The 25,109-nt window shown below is 38.6% G+C and overlaps 1 protein-coding gene across 1 annotated transcript; it reads right to left on the reverse strand.

Moving 5' to 3' along the window:
* Positions 1–563: 563 nt before the first annotated feature.
* On the reverse strand, positions 564–19,569 carry LOC115633285 (myc protein). The gene is made up of 3 exons (XM_030530694.1): positions 18,593–19,569; positions 15,741–17,081; positions 564–1,732 (listed from the first exon to the last, which is right to left on the reverse strand). The coding sequence occupies exons 2-3, from the start codon at positions 17,020–17,022 to the stop codon at positions 882–884; spliced, it is 2,133 nt and encodes a 710-aa protein (XP_030386554.1). The 5' UTR covers positions 17,023–17,081; positions 18,593–19,569; the 3' UTR covers positions 564–881.
* Positions 19,570–25,109: the final 5,540 nt, after the last annotated feature.

The raw sequence follows: 25,109 nt of genomic DNA on the forward strand, positions 1-25,109 counted from the left end.
ACTTGTATTCCTTATTCAACTCAAATTCACTTTATTTCTCTCCTGATTCCAACTTTCTTCTCCTCCTTCGTGCTTCGTCTCTTCTCCCACATTGTTCTTCACGTCTACGCACTTGTTCTTCATACATTTAAGTTTGTTGTTTCTTTGTCTGTTTGTTTGCATCTGCTCTTTGTGGCTCATTCGTTGAAACTTCGTCTGCTTTCCGTAATTTGCATTTTTCTTTTTAAATGTTTTTTTACGTTTTTGTTCTCTTTTTCCTTCGTTTGGTATCTTCTTCATTTCTAAGCTAACTATTTAGGCTATATATATACGATCTATCGATGCTATTTATTTACATATGTTTATATGTAGTATGTGCGAACAGAGAAGGCAAATTTCTTGCTGCTTTCTCCATATCCTTCGCAAATCAGAGTCAGAGGGCGACACAGAGAGATAGAGAAAGGGCGGCGGACGAGAAAGGATAAATAAAAAGCATAAACAAAAAATATATCACATTAGAAATCAAATGTAAATCACCATGTTTCTTCAATATATATATATATATATATATATATATCCTGTATCGAAAAGTCTGAAACATTAATAATAATATCGATTTTCCCCCTCACCCCTCTCTCTCCCTCTCTCTCAATTGTTTTCCCATCTCCTTTATGTATGTAATACTTAAACTGATATTGAAGTTCAAAATGCTTACAACTATATGTCTCTATATCTATAACTTTATATATATCTGTATATCTGAATATCTGTATATATATATATATATTCAATGTACAAACGCTGCGCGCTATTCCCCTCCTCTTCTCTTCCCTTACCATCAACTCCCTTCACACCCACATTATATGTCATTATAAAATATACTTAAGAATCATTCACCGCCGTTATGAATCTGCCTTGCCGAGACGGAGACGGGCGCACATATCCTGTCGCCGCTTCAGCTTCTCCTGCAGGAACTGGCGCTGCAGGCTGAGTTCGTGCTCCTCCCGGGTCAGCTGTTCGCAGAGCTTGGCCGCCTCGCGCAATATGTTGACCTTGGGGGCGCGCTCTTTGTCCTTAATGCTGGGTATTTGCTTCTTGAGTGCCTCGAAGAGATTCTTAAGGCCGATCCGACGCTGCCGTTCCATGTCGTTGTGCAGATTCCGCTTCTCGATGGTGTCCGCCTCGTCCACATTGTGGCTGAACTGACGCTTGAGGGCGTTTTTGGCGCCCGAAGCGGCCGCATTGCTGCCACCAGTCGAGGCCACGCTCTCGTCGGGCAACATGGTCGAGTTGACAGCAGCCAACAAGGACTTGCCCCGCTTGCAACGATACTTCGACAAGCTACACGATCCCGATGTCATAAAGTAGCGCTTGCGAGGGTGTCTCACCTGCGAGCTGTCGGCCTTCAGACCCAACCGGGCGATCGGAATGCCTATGCCGCTGTCGTTGCTGCTCTGCGAGGAGGGGGGCGAGTACGAGGGCTCGTGCTGGTAGGGAGTGCTCGAGGGCGAGGGGTAGCGGGAATTGGCCACCGATTTTACTGGACTGCTGCTCGCCGGCGTATATGGCAGATCGAAGGAGACTCGACGAAATTCCATCGCAAGGGGCGGTAAGGTTCGCACCCCCATCTCTGTTTTCACAATGCGATTCGAAAACTTGTCTGCCACTTGGAATTGCAGTGCCCGCCGATCCTTTTCCGAGGGATTTGTCGGCAGTTTCTTGTCATTCAGCGAGACAACATCGATTTCCTCGTCTGCAAACAAACAGAGAGCACAAATTAGCAACTTTTGGTATATCAAGAAGGAAACACAAAAACATATTGTATGCTTGAAAGCAATGCTTCGAGTGGTAGGCGAGGTAGCGACTGTAGAATACCCCGCCCTCTCTCTCTCTTCCTCTATTGCACCTCCTGTTCATTTATAGGGTGTAGAGCTGCATTCCTGGTATTCGTTCAATTACTTACATAAGAACTATAGCATTTGCCCAATTTCAAACTTTGAGACAAACCCTACAAATACCATACTTTAATTCTATCCAATTGTAATTCAAAATAGATTGATGACAAAATACATTTGGACAAAACAGTCTTACATGCCAAGTTTGGGGGGCCTATCTGTTATGGTTTGAACGTTAACGATGTTCATGCAGTCGAACAAACAGAACTACTTTTAGTAGACGTATCACTTTTTTCAGACTACTATATAGGACAATCTGAAAGGTAGAATAACCCTTTTTTCTAGTCAAATATTGATTTTTTCAATAGATGAACATGTCACATTTATATGCATATAACTTGGATACTGCCAAGCCTGCTGACTATTAAATATATTCATTCGCTCCTCCTGGAGTATTTCTTTATATCAAGTCTTAAAAATTAAATTCCTAGAGGCTAATTTAGGTCGTATAACTTGAGAGTTACTTCTTTCAGACATACGAATAGAAGGACACACGTTGATTCTATTTAGAAATCCGCCGCTGTTGATGTTTCTATAATGCCCTGCTGTGACTTTTCATGTTGGGTGTAGGGCATAAAAAGAGCAAAACGTGCACCGCCTGGTACCAAAAAACATAAAAAAAACACTCAGCAGAGGGGGGAGGAGTGGGAACTGTTATATCTCTGTTCCTCGTTCCTTGTGAGTGTGTGTGTGTGTGCCTGCCTGCCTGACTTTGGCCTCACAAATGTCAACGACAGTTCAATGTACGCGCCGCACTACACGGTATATATAGATGTATGCATATATGTATGTGTGTGTGTGCGCATGCAATTCTTAGTGGCAGCATATTGTTACATTATATGTCTGTATTATGTCATCGATGGCTGGCATACGGTTTTCTGGCGCCACCGCGACTAAAGAGGATTACTGTGTCAACCACGCCAACGCCGAAGCCGATGACAGCAACAACGCCAACAACAACGCACCGACAACGCCTATGCACCGCCAACGTCTTTAAGGCCCCCCCCCCCCCCCCTCTCTCTCCTTCACGCCACGACGCGCTCTATTTATGCTCTCGGACATATCAAAATTCAGGAAGCTATAGATTTGCACAGATTGTGACTAACAAAGGGCAAAAGGAAAACCAATTCCAAATACACGCCACCATAAATAAAGACCTACCTATCCGTAAATATATACACAGTGAACGCTCGCTTTGGAAAATGAACAAACGCGCATGATTTAATAGGAGCATTTTTTTTTAAATATCAGATAGATAACTGTTGTAAAGTAATTGTTGAAACATAACTTGTATTTTAATATCATTTCATTTAAAAATATATTTTATTTCCATATACATACAAGTAATTTTAAGCAATTGTCTTTAATGTTCATTCTAACGAAAGATAACTGTACTGCAAGCAAACAACAGAGAAAACGCGTCGCGCCTTTTTCTCTCCCCCTGTCCCTGTGTCCCTCTCTCTCCCACACTCTCGCTCTGTCTCTCTGCTGCTCTCTCTCTCTCTCTCTACTAGTTTGCAAATGACGTCATGGCCGTTAAATGGCAACAACCGGCGTCATCAAAGATTTCGCTACGTTGCGACGCCCAACACACACACGCAAAAATATATCTGTATTCGTAAGAAAAACTCTGGCATGGCAACAGCAAAAATATATGTGAATACAAAAAAACTACTCTACGCCACAAAAAGAATGCGTGACAGAATTTTTTGCGACAGCGACCGTCGTTATGGCGTCGTGGCGCTCTGTTTCCGAGTTGGTGGACCAACTCTGCTGCCAGCAAGTGTGTGTGCAAGTGAGATAGACTTACAATAGTGAAAGTAACAGTTCAGGCTCTCATTAGTTTTTAGTTTTGTGATAAACAGCTGCAAAGTTATCTCGCACACACACACACACATACAACGCGCACATGCTTAGCACACTTATGTTCGCTGTTAAGCCCTTCCCTTCCCACTGCTAAATTAAATACATACATACATATGTACGTATGTATATGTACATATGTATGTAGGTATGTGTTGAAGCTTTGAAATTTTGCTTTCTAAAAATCCTTGCTACTACCACCAAGTTATGTGAAAATGATATCTCTGCCTTATTGCCAAATCAAATCAAATTGATTATAAAAGTGGGGCCTTCACATTCCTTAGCCGGTCATGATTATCTTTTAAGTGTACGGTGGTGAATGGTTGGTTATGTTTCGCGACAAATAAAAACACATTCAAATTTGGCATATCATGCACATATGTACATATATACAGTATATGTATATGTATCTACAAACACACATTTGTGCAACTTCCGGTACTAATTTATAGCGCGCGGTGCGTTGAACTCACGATCGTTGCACTTTTTTATCAATTTAAAATTCTTGCATTTGACGCGTGACTTGACTGCCCAAAAACAACATACATGTATGTATATACATATGTATATCCGTACGTATACAACATACATACATGTATGTACATTCATCTCTATGTATAAATACATGTGTGTGTGTATGTTAATGATGTCTGACTGCAAAAACCTCTCAACGAGGTAGAAGCCTAGTGGCGAAAGCAAAAATGCAATTTCAAATTTCTTGAGGAAAAATATTAATGCAAATGGAATTTTAATAGTAATAATTTAATTAGGAAAGAAACTTGTACAGTGTACACATAGAGGGCATATGTGTGCAAATTTTGGTGTCTATAGCTGTGAGATCTAAGTCGTAAGGCAAATCGACTAATTCTTGTCATTTTTATTAAGAATAGACGCACATAAATATGTATACTTTGTGGGTCTGTCATGCCTGCTTCTACCTGTTAGATTTTCCATTTTACACAAATCTACGCCCTGCACCTTACAGGTACAGAGCATCCTTTCAGGTTTAAAACAATAGCGAGTGTCAGGTCGCGTTATTCCCGATCACGCAAATCACGGATTCGTGCAGTGCCCGTCTCTACTCCAAATATTTCAAATAGTTAAATACTCAATGATAATCAAACACACACACACATGGCCAAAATAAAGCTGCACGCCTCAACAGCTTTGTTTTTGTAACTGTGTAGAAAAAGCCGGCGAGACAAGCATGCGCATGTGTATGTGCGTATGTGTGTGTGAATGTTGGACATTGCGATATCTGCGACGTCGACGTCGGCATCAGCATCGCACAAACAAACAAACCTGCCAAACCCGTTTGCTAGACATGTACAGATGCAAGTATGTATGTATGTACGGATGTGTGTGTGTCTGTGTGTGTGAACATATGTAAATACTAAACCAAACACAGCGAATTTTTTTGTCCCTGGTTGTATGTACATATATACATACATACATATGTATGTATGTATGTATTTTAGTCGGCCAACGTTTGTTGCTAAGCGCGCAAAATTTGAAATCGTTAACTAGCAACTATCATATGTATGTATGTATGTATGTATGTATAAATTTAGTTATTGGTATTGCCCGTCGACATAAGAGGCACAGCCAAGATTAATTCATAATGCCAATACCGTGAATACAACAAAACATGTGAGTATGAAGGCGAAAATGGCAACACAACGACAACGACAATAAGTAATAATACATACAGATATTTACAAATACCTCTGTATGTATGACTGTAGTATGTATTTACGTGTGTATATCAAAATAAAGCGAATGAATGAAAGCTCACGCTTCACGCCTCACACAACACGTCATGCCGGTTTTTACAATCCACAGGTTGCGCAATTTTGTTGGCGTGTGTTGGCCGCCGCCGCCGCCGTAGCCGGTCGCTGCACGTGGTTGTTGGTCCGATACATTGCACAAATACACACATACATACATGTACATGTGTACATGCATGTATAAAGTATAGAGTGCATTATCAACAACGATGCTGCAGTAAAAGCTCTCTCTCTCTCTCTCATCGCTCCCGCTCTGCCGCACTCACCCACTCACCCACTCACGACACAGTCAAGAAATTCAAAAATACTCCAAAGATAAAAACAAAACAGACGTTCATCAACATTGAAAAAACAAATTGTTCTTTATCGTAAATACAAAATGTAGTCAGTTTTGAAAACTGAAGTTTTGGTATCTCTAATACTAATTGCATCTCAAATACGTTGTACTTTACGTATACATACTAGATCAATAGCTATTGATATGGAGATAATTTGTTAATCATTGAAATTAAATTCATACTACAAAAGTGATTAAAATTCCAATACTAATTATTAAAGATGAAAATAATCAATTCAAATAAGTTATTAGTTTTTGTTTCATGCGATTTCATTAAGTAATTATTTTTATTAATATAAGATATGGGTTCATTAATTATTTACTATTTATAGTTCCAATACCTTAAGGATCATTTTTGTATATTAGAAATAGTTGCTCATATAATGTTGATCAAAAGTTAAAATATTTAAGTTTCTTAAGTAACTATTTGAAAATCTTTTTCATATTTTAAAACTTCATTTAGAGGCTTGACTGTTTAGAATTCTGGTACTGTACTCTATCTTTCACAAATTTGAAAGAATTACTGTTAAAATCTTAAGTCAATATTTCAGTTCTTAGCTTATATCTCTGTCTTTTGCGTCATCCCCAACTGGCCTTTGTTTTGAATTTAAACTGTTTAGGCAGCTGGTTGGATGGCTCTACAAATTCTGATCTCTTTTTTCTGGCAATACGCAATTTGTGCACACATTATTAATAATTTTCTTATCAGTTTCCACACTTTAGTCCTTAGGGAAAAATACATAATTTTAATTTATACAAGTATTATTGTATATTCATTTATATTTAAGTATGACCCTCAAGTTATTTGCAAACCAACCACAAAGTCTGATAAAAGAGTGCAAAATGTGAAATTACAATGAACTTAATTCTGATAAACACTTCCGCGAAACTGCTGGGGAGGACTGTGGATCGGTTTTCCCACGCGATAAGCGCAGCCATGGAAGGAAATCACAGCACGGCATACACCATAAACTATACACACCAATACCACGTTTAAGACTCACGCTTGGTTAAGAAAAAATCCGATCCACAATACCAGCTATATATGAGAAGCTGGCTGCACAGACATGTTCACATTTCCCGTCATACTCGTAAATATCATTTCTGGCATTCGGATCGAAAAGAACATATGTACTTGTATGTCTTTTTGTCTGTCTGCTGCCTGCTCCTTTGCTTTCTTTTTGCATTTAACGCTTCAGTGAGAGGAGGACGAAGACGAGAAGGAGGAGGAGGAGGAGTTGAGAACAAGATTTGCTCTGCGGGAACCCGAAAGCCGACCTCTTACCCTTACTGATCATAAAAACTGAACAGCAAGTGCAACTGCATGGCAATATGGTCGCATCGCTTGAATCTCAATTAGTTGGGCTGTTATTCCATTTTGTTTCCATTTCCAAACTACACTGAAAAATCATTACTTTTTATGGTGATTGTTATCTGCTCTAACCGCTAGATTTAGCTCTGGTGTTTGGACGAGTAACCCTGACCCGAGAATTCATTCTCGAAAGCAGCTAAGCAGCTGATACTCGTCTGTGTGCGCTAATCGGAGGAGATTGGGAAACGACGACGACGACGACCTGCAGGTCAACCCAAAATGGTGACGCCACAGGCTAGAGCAGCAGATATGCCAGATTTATAGTATATGTATATGAATGTATATTAGATTAATATATATGGCCTACTAATAGAACATTTTAGATTTATAGCCTAATTCTAATCACTTTGCTGTACGAGTATGTGCTTATCAAGAGAGTCTGTTCTGTGTAAATGAACTTTAAACTTGAAGATACTGCATTTTATTTCCGCTTAGGGAAATTCTCAATTGCATCGCAATCAGGCAGGTGTCAGTCGATCAGTCGAATAGTTTGTATTACTAAGCAAGCATTCAGTTGAGATTTGTTTACAAAGCTGTAAGCGCATGTAAATATTTATATACAATCGTGCAAAGTCGTTGTAATAGTATAGTGTGAAAAACTGTGTTTAAAATTCTAGTTAATTTTTAAATATGGCATTGGGTTTTTACTTGTATGTTGTTATTGTTTGCCATTTTCTAAGAAGCGCCGTCGTCGCTCTGACATATGTACATGTGTCTGTGAATGTGAGAAATTTCTGCAAATGCAACTTTTGAATGCGTCATCAAAACAGCAACAGCAGAATTAGGGAGAAAAGCCCCTCAATCAGACACGAGTACAACAGATTTGAAGCTCGATTGGCATACATAGATACACAAATAACTAGAATTTCGTCGCATTTACGTCAATGAGTCATTGAATCGCCAATTCTGAATAAATGCAGGCCATCAACGAGTGTATATACAATATGTATGTAGATATACACAATATATACAAATATAGAAATACCAGGCAGGCAGGCAGGCAGGCAAGCGCGGGCCTAGTGTCTTGGGCAATAAATTTGCAGCATTGGGCAAAAGTAATAAAAACTAAATACATTTGCATGTACATGTATTGAAGACAGCTTTTACACGTGTTGATTGCGGAAGCGAATTGTTTAGAAAAGACGCGCCGTACACACACACATACATATGTACATCGTACATGGACAATATATACATATGTAATAGGTTAAAAGGCGATACGCAAAAAAGGCAGCAGCAACGAATGTTAACTTCCGATTGACGGACTGACGGTGCGACGTCTCGTCACGCGCAAAAGCAAATATGGAGGCTCGTTGGCGTCGGGTTGTTTGCTCAAGAGAGCAAATACAGAGAGAGCGAAAGCGTCGCGCTAGAGAGAGCGGGAGCTGTAAAGAAAAAAAGAGAGCATAACACTAAGGCGCGCGCGTAGTTGAAATTTTGCGCTCGACCTTGAGCATAACAATTTATTGCTCCACGTGTGCGAATAAAGACACAACAAACAAACAAACGAACGAATGAGCGCAACGCAACGCAAGCAAGCACGCGGAGCACACACAAATTTTCAATGAATATAAAGCTAAAGCTACAGATACAGCAGATACAGGCCCGGCGACGACGACAACCGCATTAATGTTGAGACGCGAGGCGTAAAACGCGCATAGCAACAGCAATAGCGAGAGCGCCAGTAGTGGAAGGCCAGCGCGGTCCATTTACAATATGTACAGACACACACACACACATACACACAGACACATACAAAAACACACAATATACATTATGAAATGTTAACACACGTGTGTAAGCGCTGTTGTATTTATTTATTTGTTTGCAACTGAAACGGTCAAAGAGCATGAGAAAATCGTCCAGATGTGAAGCAGAAGGAGGTAGGTAGGAGGAGTAGGAGGAGGGAGAAGAGACGACTCGATTCGCAAAAAGATATATTCGCGACAATAAAGCTGTCTGATCTGTTCTGATAAGTTGATTTATGTGCCTGTGTGTCTTTTCGGCTGATTTGTTAACCCAACTCCACCTCCACCAGTGGGTGGAAGTGTCCATCTCCACCACACTATTAAACTCGAAGTAAAGTTGCACAACTGTTTTTTTTTTTTTTTTTTTTTTTTTTTTTTTTTTAAACTCTCATATCGAAGGTCTTATAATAATGCATTACATTACAATTACATAATATTATTGCAACATTTAACAATGAAACGCATCTTCTTGAAGTTGTAGACAATGTCGGAAGTGCTTAATGAAGAAAGAAACTATGTCGTAGAATTGTGACTATTTTTAAAATTGATTATTTAATAACGAAATATGAAATCACGCTCCAGTCAAAAAAAGGAACTGGGAAACTACTTTTCAGTCAAAAATTGTGTGGATTAGATTGAGAAAAGTATCTAAAACAAACAACTTTCATCATTTCAGCTCAGTATAAGAGTGAAAGAACGAATATGGAAACTAAACTAATAAACCAAGTATGTTGAAAGTCTAAAAATTGTTCAACTTTCCTACTGCTGGCGGAATGAAATTTAATTCTCATGGCCGTCCGTCTCATTTGTTTGATTTGCTAAAATTGGCGGGAAATTCTTCTCAAGGTTTTTTGTGATAATTTAAGAAATGTTTGTGTTTGCAGGCAACAAAAAATAAGAGAGGAAAAAGAACAACAAAACCCGATAAAGATACATATATAAATGTTTAGTGGAAAATAAACATTTGCGTTATTTCGAATGCGAATTCGTTATGTAAACAAAGAGTAGAAGAGGAGAATGCCGCACTGTTTATGTGTAAGGGATGTTGTTAAACAATTTGTTAATTTTCTTCGCCGTTTGAAATGTGTAACTTTTCTGCTTCTTCTTCTACATTTATTGTGTTAATTGCTGATTATCAAATTTTTGGCCACAATATGCTGCAATTTCAGTAAAATAAAAGCGGCCTTTGGACAATCTGAAGAAACAAACGAGTTTCTTTTTGGAAATGAAAACCTGTTCTCTGAACAATCAGTAGTCGTTGCCATGGCAACAATATAGTATATTCACATGTCTGCATACTAAATTTGTATTTATAAATGCAATTTGATGAGACAGTTTCCAGTAAGAGAAATTAACATTCTCTCTGCTTATCATCGTGCAATACATTCCGTCCATTTCCTGACTGATTTATGCACATTTTATACATATATACATATGTATGTTATATGCCCCTCTCACATTATTATTTGGCATTTCTGCCAAGTTGGAGAATGCCTTTTAATTGAAAGGAGGTTTGAGTTTTTTGTCAACCATTTCACTTCACTTCTTGCAGATGCCCGACACATGTCGCCCGTCGTCGTCGTCGTCTGCACAAAAAACTACATTCAAACAAAGCTGTGTACATATGTACTTATCACACACACACACACACAAACATATGTACATACATATAGATACATACATATGTACATACATAAGTATGTACATACATTGTACATACAATGGAAATACCAAGAGCAGCTTAAAATAACATGAAGCTTTAGAAGAAGCTTTTAATTTTTGCTTTTTTGGGCAATTTATGGCCAAGCGTCGTTTGTTCTCTTGCTGTTGTTGTATTTTTCGACGCTTTGCGACCTTGGTTCAGTTCATTAACATTTTTGGCCAAAGCGTGGCCGCGTTGCGAAGCGCAGACAGAGGTGGTTTTGGTTTCTCAGTCCCTCCCCCCCCCCCCCCCCCCCCCCCCTTCTTCCTCATCATCGTCTCTTGTTGAATGAAAAGTACATTCAAACTAGAGACTGTACGTGAGTGTACGTTGAGAACACGAACGGCCAACATTATCGTGATTCACAACTTCGCAAAAACTTTCAAATTTTAAACTTTAATTAGACTAATACCGATATTATTGTTATTAAATATCAATGTACATAAGTAAATAAAATATCGTATTATATATAAATAATGCAAATATTGATAAAAGTATTTAATAAGTGTTGAAAATATAAATATTATAAGTATTCAAAAATATTATTTAAATTTGGCTTTTCAGCATCAAAATATTAAGAAATATCGATATCTTTTATTGCACAGTATACCTGATATATATTGAAGTGAATTTAGTTTCTACGTAAAATCTTAACAAAAAACTTCCATTTCACATTTTGCCATATTTTGTTTGGGATCCATTCATCCATCCATAGTTGAAAAATGAATACCGATTTCTTAGAACTTTCAAAACTTACGTAAGCGCTTCATTTGGAAAGGGGAAGGGGGGAATGGAATTCTTTTTGAGAGGCAGAATACACACAACACACGTGATACAAACATACTACACGCCATTCGACGCACACACCTCCCTGCTTCTCTCCCTCCCTCCCCCACTGATCATCGCCCACCAAAGTCAAGTCAAGTCAAGTCTGTGTGAATCACACACACACACACACTTGAGAAATGGAAGTGCCACTTCTCCTAATGAACCAACGCACTTTGTAAACACACACACATTCATCCACACACACATGTGTTGGACAACGTGCTAATCTGACACACGCACCACCTGCTCGGTTATTGTTGTTGGTATTGTGGGCTGTGTGCGTGAAATTAAAATGAAGAAATTATGTATGTACGCAGAATGGAATCGGAATTTCGGTTTTTTTCCTTATTGCTCGGCTGGCGACTGTTGCTGTGCTATGTTTGGGGGTACATGTGTGCGTGTGTGTGTGCTTTGCTGATAACAGCAGACTACTTGAGAAGTTTGGAGGCGAGGCGTGCTGAGGTGTGTTGTGGTTGTTGGCGGGTGTCGGATGGGGTGGGGTGGGGTGCGGTGAGTTCAGTTGAGTTGAGGTGAGACGGTCGTTCGGCAACAGTTGAAATCGTCACATCAACAACGTCTTTTTGATATGACAGGCGCCAACAACGACGACGACGACGTTGTCCCCCCAATTGAACACACACTGCATACATACGCTACATAAATGTACAAAAGATTTTGGTTTAAACCAAACTGATTGTTGATAGCAGCGTAGAAAAGGGCAAGGAAGGGAAGGGATTGGCAGTAGAGGGGGCCCTCTTTATGGCTACCATTTATATTTTGTGGCGCTAATAAAAATAGGTCTTGCTTGTTGCACGTTTTAATTATCAAGTCAGAAGGCGGGCGGGCGTGCGGCACTCGTCGGTCAGTTAAAAATACAGACAGGGCCAATGATTATCAAGTTGGCGGGGAATTATCGCGAGCTTGATATACCTTTAATTTTTGACGACCGAGAGGTTCTCATCAACTAAGCTGGCTGATCACAGCCGGCAAATAGTGAATCATACAAACATACATACGTCCATACATACATATGTACTTACGTTCGTACACGAATCAAGTGATAAATAAATAAATATAAATAATATAAAACATCAACGGGCAACTGCTGCCGAATACATATGTACATACATATTTATGTGGGCGTTGCTGCGCGTCGTTAAATGTCTAAAAACGTGGCACGAAAAGTATATACAAACTTATATGTATATTTATTGTATACAGAAAAGCACATAAATGCGCATAAATTCATAAAAATAAACGCCTGGTAACAAAAACACACGCCAGACAGACATCATCCAAAAATAATAATGGGAGCAGCCAACAACGCCACCACCACCAACACCAGCAACACTATCAACAGCAAACCTGGCTGGCGGGGGCTGCTCTGTGCATGTATGAATGTGTGCGTGTGTATATCTCTAGAGGTATGATTGCATGATAGCCCACAGTGGCCCCCACAGTGGTTTTGACGCGCGCCCAGCATTTGCAAAGAAAACGGCACTGTTCAAGGAGGAACATTTGCAAAAAAAAAATATATCACCATTTCCCCTAAAACATTCACCTACTAATCTTTTCCAACAAATTAAATTGGTTTTACCCAAAAAGTATTTATTTGAGCCACTTTTCTCTTTGAGAACATCAAGTTTCGGGTACACAGTTTCCGATTAATGCATTTAATAACAACTCAATGGTAGTAGTTTTCATTTGTTCGGAAAGCAAACAATCCGAACACACTGTGCCTGCCAGACAACGCGAAGCGAATAGACCCGACAATTTGCAATCAACGCCGACCCGGCATCAGTCATCAGCGCAGTGCAGCACGAAGTCAAGCCAGTCAGTCACATTGTGATATTGCAGTATATGTATGGGTGCATAAGTGAGAGTGTGCGTCTGTGTGTGTGCATTGCCGTCACAACAAGTGCGCTTGCTGACGGAGCTTTTACGATGGGATGCTTGCTCGCGCAGACGCCAGCCAAGCTTGTTTGTTGGTGACGTCTACTTTTACCCTTCGGGTGCATAGAGTTTACTAGTTTAGCGCAAGTGCATGTAACATACGGACAGTTACGAGGCGTGAGTGCATGAGTGCGTGCATAAATGTGCGGAAGAGGACGATTTTAGTTCTCAGCTAAAGACGTTTTATTTTACAGTGGATTCTGTAAATCTTCGCATTCACATTGTTTTGCAGCTCATTTAGCTACATATGTAAAAAGTTGTATGCACACATTTATAGATTATTATAACTATTATATTTTGTATTACTATTATTACTGTATTATTTTTTCAGTTTACGTTTTAACATAAAATTGAAAGCCTATTTCTGAACCGACTGCAGTGTATTTTGCGGTCGGACTAAGACATTTTCGCTGTGTTTCCTTTTTATTATTGCTTTTGTTGCAATTTGTATTTGTGTGTTTGCGTGTGCGTGCTAGTGTTAGTGAATGGAGCGAGCTTTGCGCGCCAAACCAAGTTGTACTCACTCGTAAGTGCAATACTACTACTACTACTACTGCGTACATTGTACCGTAATTATACGGGTAGAAGAGTACAGTTTAGTAGTAGCCGACGACTGCACCACACACATACCCATACATATATACATGTACATATGTATGCATGTTCGCAGCTATGTGTACATTTGCATGCGAAATGTGTCGCCAGTTTGAACTTTGTGCAAAAATCGTTTCTATGTACATATTCGTGCATATAAATATATATACATATGCAAATACATATGTATGTGTGCACATATGTGGAGGAGCCCGTTGACTGTTCGCGCCAAAAAACACCTACACTCTTGGCCACAAAGCAATGGCAAGACAGACCTCCTGCATGGAGGGAGGTGGGCGGCAGAGGGGCATGGACGCAGACGTCTCTAAAAGTAGGGTGTTGGCTGCACACATATTCGAGAAATAGAGAGAGCAAGATGTTAACGCGAGAGAGAGAGGATTTTGTTGGGCGTAGTATAGCATTGTTGGCAGCCGGCAAACTGCGCAAGACGCCGGCCGGCTAGCGCCTGGGGCTAGTGCTGCTGCTTCTGCTGTCTGGGACTGTGTCGAAAGAGAGAGGCATAGAGAGAGGAAGTAGTAATGCTGGCGCTACCAAAAAAGGCAATTTTTATGCGGGCCGGCTAATAGTCTGTTAGATGATGACGCCATGCTTCCTCCCGGGGGGTGCCGCCAGTTGCCCCACCAGTTGTTGGGCATAATGAGCCATGAGCGACACGCGCCATGGCAAGCAAAAGGCATGTTGGTGGAGGCCAAGGATGCGTTTGGCAATAAGCACAGCCCGCCCACCCACACACAAATACATGTACATACATCAGCAGCCGACAAGCCGCCGAAAGGCCGTAAAACTTGCCCTTTTGCCGCAAGGAAAAAAAATCAATAAAAGGCAATGAAAGAGAGAGAGAGAGCGAAGAGAGAGAGTACAGGGCGGCAGACATGGTGCATACATATAATGTATAAACATTTGTCTGTGTACGGGTGTAGGAAATTAAACAAGTTTACTACGTTTACTGTTGACGTAGGCGTCGTCAGCAATGGGGGCGAGCCCGAGCCCGATAGTGGTCCACCATGTGCGTATAAGCATCGATTTTTGTCATTTGGGTGCGTCATGGTGGTATGGCTGTGTGGTGTTGGTGGTGGTGTGGGCGCACAGCACTAGTTGCACACAAAAGTCAATTAAGAGGAGAGGCGGGACGCATGGACGTGCTAGACGGGCGTGCAAAATGCAATATAGAAACATATAATTATCTCTGCTGTAACTATTTTTAATGATCGAGCAGACCCGGCCATTCAATTCACTTACTCAGAGATCTTTGAGTATTTTCGTTGGTCGATCACACAAGTACTCAGCATGCTGTTAGTTTTAAGTTAATTTTTAGTTGATTTTTTATTAGCTAAATATTCATAATTTGCCAATTGCTCGAATAAATTCTAGTTTCAGAAATAGTTAAGATACTAAGAGATGACATTTTTCAATTCACTTTGATTTTTAATTTAAATTTTGAATGGATAAACACTTTTTGACGGAGGTAGCAACAAAAACTATCAATATGGAGGGGTAGGAAGGTAGGAGTGGCTTTCAAATGAATCAAAATAAAAGCGATGATATCAAATAGATGGGAATACAATAGGTTAGTTTGGATTTTTGAAAATATTTGTATTTACCGGAATCGGAGGGTGTCTCTATATTGGGGCCATCGTAGACCATATCTTTGCAACGCGTATAGCTGTGATCGCTAATGTGACGCATGAAGAGGCTGTTGTTGCCATCCAGAGAGGCTGCGGATCCACAGCTGGAGTCCATCAGGGAGCATTCACCATCATCTGCTTCCACATCCGGATCGGCGTCCACTTCCCCATCCGAATCACTGTCCGAGTTCAGCGCCGTCATTGTTGATGTTGCTGCTGCTGTCAGGCTGCCATCGATTGTCGACTGCTGCTGTTGCTGCTGCTGTTCCTGATGCAGGACGTCGAGCACCTCAGTGATGGACGGCTCGATGCCAAGGCGATAGGATAGATCTATGTTCTGTTTGCTTGTATTCTGAAGCTCCCGGCTCAGCAGATCTATGTAGGTGTCTCCGGCGCTGGTCAGCGATATGTTGTTGCTGCCCATCACGCAGGCACGCAAATCGACATTGTGATGGAAGGGGGGCAGCGGCGTCGCCTCATCGTACAGACTGTGGGGGGTATCGGGACGGACGTAGGCGTATTTATTAAATCTGTCTGTTATACTCTGCTCTAATGGCGGGAGGACCCTTCTACCATGCTTGTTGTTGTTTGATTTGCGCAAAAGCGAAGCACCTGGTGGTATGTGTTGTTCGCTTTGTTGTTGCTGCTGCAATATGCTGTGCTTCTCCAAATGCCGTTCATAATCTTCGTGCAGCTCGGACTTGATATGAAGGGCAGAATCTAATACGACTGTGCGGTCAGGTTGGTGGCGGTAGTTGTGGGCCATCGGGACAACCACCACTGGGGTGGGGCCGACTCTGGGCCTGCCACCATCTGACGGCATCGGCACTGTCATTATTGGATTTGGACTCATATCATCAGCATCCCCATCCGGATCCCGCTTAATCGACACTACGGAGGGTGGCACAGCAGTGCTCTCGGAATAGCTCGAGGCTGCGGAATTCGTACCGCTGGCATTCCCATTACTGTTGTTGTTATTGTTGCTGCTGTTGCCACATCCGGCACCACCCGACCACATGCAATCCGCATTACGTATCTCAGATTTTATATCAAGAATATCGCTCCTCGAATCGAGAGTTGGGTGTCCCAACTCCCACTCATGTTCAATTACCTTGGCTATATCGTCTTCAATGGTTGAATTCGGTTCGAAATCGAAAAATTCATCGAAGTACATGAGCTCATCCAAAATGAAGCTGCCGCTAAAAGTACGCTGCGGGCTGTTGTTGTTATTACCACTGTTGTTGCAGGTCTTCGCCATGTTTCTGCTCTTTTAAACGATTTATGCTGCTCTGCGATCCTGCTGCTGACGCCAATTGGCTGCAAGAAAACAGATCGAAATAATATTGTTTTTTGAAGAGAGAGCAGAACAAGATTAACATTCATTCATTTATTCAAGTTGAAGTTGAATAATGTTATTAATAATTACATTTGTATTTACATACGAGTATGTGCTGCGGTTGCCGTGAGTCGCGTGAGTCACACATACACATATGTACATACATACATTTAGTACACATAGAACATACGTAATTAGGTAAAGCTGCTAAAATTATCAACAACTGACATTAATGCTGACTGATGCTGACATCAATTCATTTCTCATCTATAAATGTACACACACATATACATATGCAAGTTCTTTAATCTAATTATTTGAAAGCGTCACTGTATTTGAATATATTTCCTGTCTTGACAACAGTTGGCGCCGTCTACATACGTATGTATGTATATGATTGTTCCGAAAGTTGCAAAAAATATTTTAAGAATTTCCACCCAACCAGAAGCAAAAACAAAAATAAATCAAAAGCTGCGGTCTAGTTCATGCTGATTAATATAACTAAAGGATATATGTAATATATAAGAATTACTAGAAAACTTAACAGAATTTCAAGAAATGTTAAAAATTGTGAGCACAAATTTGCAAAAAAAAAAAAAACTGTAAAATGTCCCCCCCTCTAGTCTCGTTCTTTTTCAATTCATTGATGACGCATTTTGGTATTTCACCATTCCAAGTCACAGGCATTGGGAGTAGCTTTTTAGCTTTCCACAATAACAGTAACAGCTGGCGGATATTTAATGAAATGCATGTTGTATTTATTGTGCAATAAAATTGTGCAACAAAATATGCATTTATCTATTAATTTACACACACATATGTACATATATGCATACATACAAACATACATAGGCAGACATTCCCGCTCTACCATTACACACTACCGGCTACGAATGGCAGGAGAAAGGAAGCAGAATCAAATGACCGCAACGAAATCAAAATTAAGAGCGGACGATGACAAATTTGACAAATAAGGAATGCAAGTGCCGTTATGACATACAGACACACATGCTCAAAAGTAACGGTAAGCTTCCAATCTGACGCCGAGACCTGCCGCCAAACATTGAAAGCTGAAAAAATTCCTTCTGCATATGTATGTATGTGTGTATGTACCTCAAACAACACTGACACATGAGAAATAGTTATCTCTTCTTGCGCCTAGCCTACGTTCTCAATTAAAACCGAAAGTACAATTCAATTCCATTTGACATCACACACCACAGATTTTCCTCTATTCTATTTCTTTTTCTATTCTAAGCTAACCCTATGGCCTGTAACTTACATATTGTACATTTGTGTGCATATAAATATGCGCACATACACACACACACACACAGACTTGCATGTCAGTCTAACGGCATAGCCTTTGACTCTGCTGTAATTTTGCGACATGTCTGTCGCATGCATGTACGAGTATGTGTGTATGCATGTAGTCACACTTACTCTCTATATAAATTGTTATGTACTTTATTTTATTTTTGTTCATATTTACCTTAAGTAGAAAACTTAAACATTCATTTACGCTATGCGTATTCAACTTGTTTATTGAATGAAAAAGTTGTTTTTCTCTCCAGTAGGCACCGTTTTCGCGCCACACGTATAATTATTCTTTAAGTGTTGTTGCACACTTCTTGTCAAAACGAAAACACCAAAAAAATATACAAAAAAATATATACATACATATGTATGTACGGTGTAGAGAAGAAAAACTAGCGCGTAGCTGATCAAAACAAAATTATATGATTTTTGCGTATTTCGCTTTCGACTGCCTTTTCTCCACAAATGCACACGCACCGGCACCGACAGACAGTTCGTTCTTGTTTTGTGGCGGCTAGCAGTTAATTATAATGCAAAATGTTTGCGGTTCCGCTTTAACAGAAATTTGTTTTTTTTTTCTTTCTTTCTGCAGTTCGAGTTATTTAGTGTTACACAAGTTTTCAGCGATTTAAGAAACAAGTTATTAAACAATTATTTTACATTGGTTGTATTTCGGCTTAGTTGTTGCTCCGGGCACGGGCACAGCACCACGACCACGTTAATCGAGATTGGGGGCACCCAACAATCTCGCAATGTTGTACAAATTTTTTGTGTTTTTTAGAAAGACGAAAATGTCTGGCAAAGAGCAGTTCTATGTCTCGAAAATTCACCTTACTTTTAGTTTTTAATGGGAATTTAAATAGAAATCTTTCCGCTCCTCTTTTTTCTTATTTCTATGTTTGGTATTTTTGCGCTCTCTGCATTACTTTTTTATTTTATTATTTTGTTGAATTGCTGCTACAATTAGTTGAGTGTGTGTGTTTGTCAGTTGGTTTTCTGTTAATATGTGTGTGCATACATTTCTTTTATAAACAGCAACTATTTCTTCTGTGTTGGTTGCTGTAGTTTCTTACTTGTAATTTCTTTAATTAATTTTTATTTATTTATTAATTTTTTTTTGGTACGGGAAACAGCAATTTCTACGAAGAGCCAAGTACGCGTCGCACGTTCGAACGTTGCGGAGTCACGAGTCGAAGTGTAACAAACATGCCCGGCATTGAATCTAAAATCTAAAAGCACTAGCGGCCGGCATTTTCGACCGTCTCCGCTGTTCTCAGAGAGCACAAAAAGAGAGAGAGAGCGAGAGCGTGCCAGCGTTTTTTTTTTTTTTTTGAGTGAAAATGATTTGAGTGTGATCCATGGCCTTTGGTTAATCTGGCTGGTGGTTGGCCACAAGTTGCCAAATGCAATTCAGTTAATATATACATACGTGTATACATATGCATAAATATATACGTACATATAAATACATACATATGTGTAGAACAAATATTTTGTGAAATATCATACTCAAAGCTCAAAAAGCACAGCATTGCATTTCCCGGCGTAATTCAACACACACTTGCATACACATACACACACATTTGTATATACATACATGCACATGCATATGCCAATTTCGTTTGCCAACGCAACAAAAACGTTTTTGCGCTCTCTGTTTACATTTGTTTTTGGTTTTGAGTGCATTGTGTTATTTCTTTTAATGCCGGCACATGTGCATTTACACATACCCTCTCATGCATATTATATACATATGTATGTATGTATGTATATGTGTGTGTTTTCATGCCTGCGATCGCGGACCACAACCAGCGTGAGAAATAGCATGCCCGCTTTCGCATTTCATGTTTTTGTTTTGCTTTTGTGTAAATATATAAATATCTACATACAATATAAAATCCACCGTGTTTACAAAACACATCGTTTATTTTGCACGTTGCTTGTATGTATGTATATGTGTACATACACAAATTTGTGTTTATGCATGGTACAGCCAAAAGAGAAGTAATTAGAGATCTAGTTCAAATATTCTTATAAGAGTGCAAGATTTGCAGAAATGTGCCCTGGTAAGGATATTCATTTTTTTAAATATACATACATATGTATGCCTATATATGTACATGCATGCATATATAAACATTGATTTTACATATGTACACACACACACACACATGAATAGAAATAGACAAGACCCTTATCATAAACAACGATCTAAGACCATACAACGGGAATCATTTAAAGGAGATCAAGATTTTTAATTCTGCTCTATTACTGCAGAATAAAAAAGCGCACTTTTACAAAATCAATTCATGGACGGTTTTTAACATAATTTTAGTAAATTTTTCTAGTTTCTAAAATGTTTGTAAATTCGTGAATGTTTCATTTTTCAGCCTTCTACACACAACTCTAACATAAGGTGTTGGTGGTCAAAAAAGAGCTTCTAACGGGATCTATGTACATATGTATGTACATACATATCTCTATAAACACTTACATTGGATGTATGTATGTACATATGAATGTACATACATATGTATGTATGTGCTAAGTCTGCAACAAGTGCTGTATGTACATACATACATATGTATGTATGTATATACTTGGATCATTTTGCACCGCCAAGTTCTTTCATACATACCTGTTCATACATACTTATGTATGTACATGCATACATACATACATATGTATGTTTTTATTTCTGCTAAACTTTTATTTAGAATCTGCTGCGCGTTTTGCTTGTTGCGCTTTTTGAAATTGTTATTGTAAAGTGGTAAATGCGCGAAAAAACACAACTGCGTAAATAATGGCAACAGCAAGCAATGCCGCTGGCTAGCTTGTTGGGGAACGGGAACAGGGCTAAGGAGGAGGTAAGAAGTGTGTTGAGAGAGAGACAAAGAGAAAGAGTGAGTGGGAGAGAGCGGGGAACTGTTGGCACTCATAAAAAAAGTCGTCACAGACATCTCAACATCAATAGGTTTTTTTTTCAATAATTTTAGTTAAAGTGTGCGACTAAAAGAATTCGCTGAGCTTTCGAAATTGTGCTGTCGATCGACGGTGGCAGCGGCCGCAACGGCAGCGTTGCCTTTGCTTTTGCAACTAGAGATGGGTAGAAGCCGGTTTTTTGTCAGATCGACACGAAACGGCCTAGAACTGACCTTTTCAGAATAGTTGTTCGTAACATGGCCCATTGAGAAGTTTACGTTAGTAGCACATGTATGTACTATGTGAAAAATGGTTATTAATCGAATCATTGACCGATCATTGTAATCACTATAATTATAAGAATCATAAATGTATATAAAGTTAGTATAAATCCAGATTCTCCCAGGTCCGAGAAAGCACGAGCTTGTGTTTATTTTATAATCGACCGTACATTAAGTGAATTTTTATAACTCCCATAATTCTTGAACATGAGTCATAAATTGGATTTAATTTATTATTAATTTAATTTAATTAAACAATTTTAGCTTAAATAAAGTATATTAGTACTGTTTTTATACAGTTTTTTTTATAGAGTTGTGCCTTCTCAATTCTAGCTTTCCATTCTACTTTTACATTGAAAACATATGTACATATATATTATATTAATAGATATTGAATTTATATTTAAAAGAAAAAAGTAAGCAATTTTATCATCAACCGTGTTAGACCTTTATTTTAATTTCAGTGATGCTTAAATTCGAAGAATTTTACATATCGGTTCTGTAGAGCTAAATCGAGTTTTTTACATATGTATATTCAAATTATTTTTTAATTATATTTTGTACAAAAAATAATAAACTCATCGCTTAGTACGTCATTTTTCCAAAAATTATAAATTCATTAAAAATAAAAATTTAATTATTGATTAAAATTAATGAAATTGACAAAGTAAATATTAAAAATGATGTGTATAAAATTAATAAAAAAATAAAATGTAAAACACGATCACATAACAAGGACGCATGTCCACCACTACAGCAGCGGCATCGGTAGTGGCAGCGACGCCAGCGTCCGCATTGCTATTGCTACGTAACAGTGGCAGTATGTATACTTGATATTTAACGGTTTACACATGCGCCGCTTAGCAACATTGTAGTCGCGCCAAATGCCATTGAAACTGTTGCTGTTGTTGTTCTTGTTCTTGTTGTTGCTGTTGGCGATGGCGTTGGTGTTGTTGTTGATGGAAGGGGGTAATGCATGAGAGGGATAGGTACTGTTGCGTGCGGTAATTGGAGCGCCGCTGAGGCGTTGATAAGACCTCGCTGCCATTGCTGTTGTTGTTGGTGTAGTTGTCCATATTGGTGTTGCTATTGTTGTTGTTGTTATTGCAACGTACATGCATACATATGTACATCTAAATGTAATTTAAATGCGTCGCAGGGCGCCCATGCCTAGTCTAATACCAATACATACCATAGGGTATAGTCCGGTCCCCCAATTGCGTGGTTGAAATAAGTGGAAAATGTTTTTCATTTTTGTTTTCAGTTTTTTTTTTAGGGTGATAAATTTTACAAAATAATAATTTAAGTTTTTAAATAAAATTAAATGGAGTCTTCACATACAGTCGTGCGAAAAATAATAGGGACGCTTGCATTAAAAATGTCATAACTGGAATGAAATTAGGGGAAATGAACCGTTACATCACTTCCTGGCGGGGCTATTGACAAAATATCGAAATAAATTAAATGTCGATATATATTGAAATACTTAACTTCTTTGATAATATCAGCATCGATATAGTATGTACAAGTATGTATATTCATAGGTATTTCTCTGATAATTGAAAATGATCAGTGACAAATCTGCCTCCAACTGGAATGACTTGATGGGAAATGCACCGTTATATCATTTCTTAAATACACATAGGAATTAATTCTTGACCTTAAATTTTTAGTAATTATCAAAAATATGGAAGATATTAATAGTTTTAAAACCAAATATTCTCAAATATTTTAAGTATATCAATAAATTACGCTATAAGTATATTCGCTATTGCTATTTGTTATCATCAGCACTACTCGCTGGAATGTCTATATAGTTAAGAATATTGCAATCTAATGTCAATACCTTGATAATAGGACTACTCGACGATACGTTGGTTGCCTTTTACGATACCCGCTTGTTTGAAATTATGTACTTCCTGAACATTTATTCGTAAGCTCTTATAATTTACAACATTTAGTTGCAGACTACTGAGAAAGTAAGCGGCATCTGCTGCATCCACTTGAAGTGGGAATTCATATTTTTATTATTTATAAGCATTAGTACTAATTTTATAATAATAATATATCAAGTTCATGTTCAGCTTAAATCTGAAAAGTTAACACTTAACTATTAGGTGTAGTTGTAAATAACATATTAAATTTGAAGTTTTACTTTAGATATATGTCTTCTAGAAATATAATTGAAAAAAAAAGGAAAAAATTGAAGTTTGTTATACATAGGTCAAATTTTCCCCGAAAGTTAAATTGGTTGGCATCCAAGAAGTACAAACACAAGTGTTTTTCAAAATGAAAACATCACTTTAGACGCAGTGGAATTATGCGCTTCGTGTGAATTTGTGTGAAGTGTCCCTACTATTTTGCACAGGACTGTCCAAAATTGAAAGTCTGTTATCGTTAAGAAGTTCTGTGTGTGTATGGAATACTCATTTGCAAATGTTAAGTGGTGCTGGGTGGAAATAATCTGTGAACCACTTCACTCCGCACACACACAAATAAACAAATATATATATGTACATACATATGTGCATACATTTGTGAAGATTTGTGTACCAGTTTAGTGTCTTAAAAGAGTTTCGCGCCATTTTTTAAGCTTTCGAAGTCGTCTGTTTGGCATTGCTTTGTAATTCTTTTGAATGTAACGAGGACGGATCGGAAAGTCGTTTTTTATGAGCACCATGCAACACAATTGTGGGTCCAACTCTCTAACGATAAAAGTTCGATAACTTCTTGAGATTTTGTAAGTTTCTTAAACGATCGCTCATCACTTCAAATTCATGTTTGAGTATTTGAAATTTTTGAACGAGACGATATAAAATTAATCGCATTCCCAAAGAATAATGTATAATTACAATTTTTGGCTTGCTTGTTGAAAGTTTGTTAGATTTTTGAAACGAAAAAACTGTGAAACCCCAACATTTTCATGGGTTCTTTATTACACAAAAGAATAGAGCGCCTAAGCTTCTGTTTTCTTTTAGCTTTTATTTTATTTTTTAATTGAATTTTTCGAATTTTCAAATAAATATTATAATATATTCTAAATACATTATATAGCTGGCAGATTTCAAAGTTTATTACGTTTGTAATTGAAAAGCAGCGGCTTTTCCGCTGTAATCGAATTTTTGCCGCACGTTCCTATCGCATGAATATATACCATATTAATACATACAAGTACATACTTATGTACATATATAAATGATATTTATACAGAGATACAGCAGCAGTGCAATTTTGTTCCGCAATGTTGGATTAAACACCGAAACTCCGGCAAATTTTTTAATGAGATGATAAGTCTGTAATCGTTTCAAAAGATCTGGAGTGGCCACTCCAGTGGTATCTATTCGTTTGTAGTTTACTCAGCTCAGAGAAATTATTAGTATTATCTAACGCTGAGTGCCATTAAATAATTGCACCCCAGATATGCTCAAGTATCTGCATATTTATAGTTTTTTGAGCAACCTACAGAGCAGAGCAACACTCTGCCCAATA

This window comes from Scaptodrosophila lebanonensis, unplaced genomic scaffold, assembly GCF_003285725.1.
Source record: "Scaptodrosophila lebanonensis strain 11010-0011.00,11010-0021.00 unplaced genomic scaffold, SlebRS2 tig00001418-arrow-arrow-pilon, whole genome shotgun sequence".
Taxonomy (NCBI): Eukaryota; Metazoa; Arthropoda; class Insecta; order Diptera; family Drosophilidae; genus Scaptodrosophila; species Scaptodrosophila lebanonensis.

Bases quoted from the DNA above. Each gene is read 5' to 3' on its own strand.
- LOC115633285 (XM_030530694.1), bottom strand. From the start codon at position 17,022: ATGGCGAAGACCTGCAACAACAGTGGTAATAACAACAACAGCCCGCAG. The intron at 1,733-15,740 runs GTAAATACAAAT...GTTTGTTTGCAG, and splicing joins AGAGACACCCTCCGATTCCG to ACGAGGAAATCGATGTTGTC.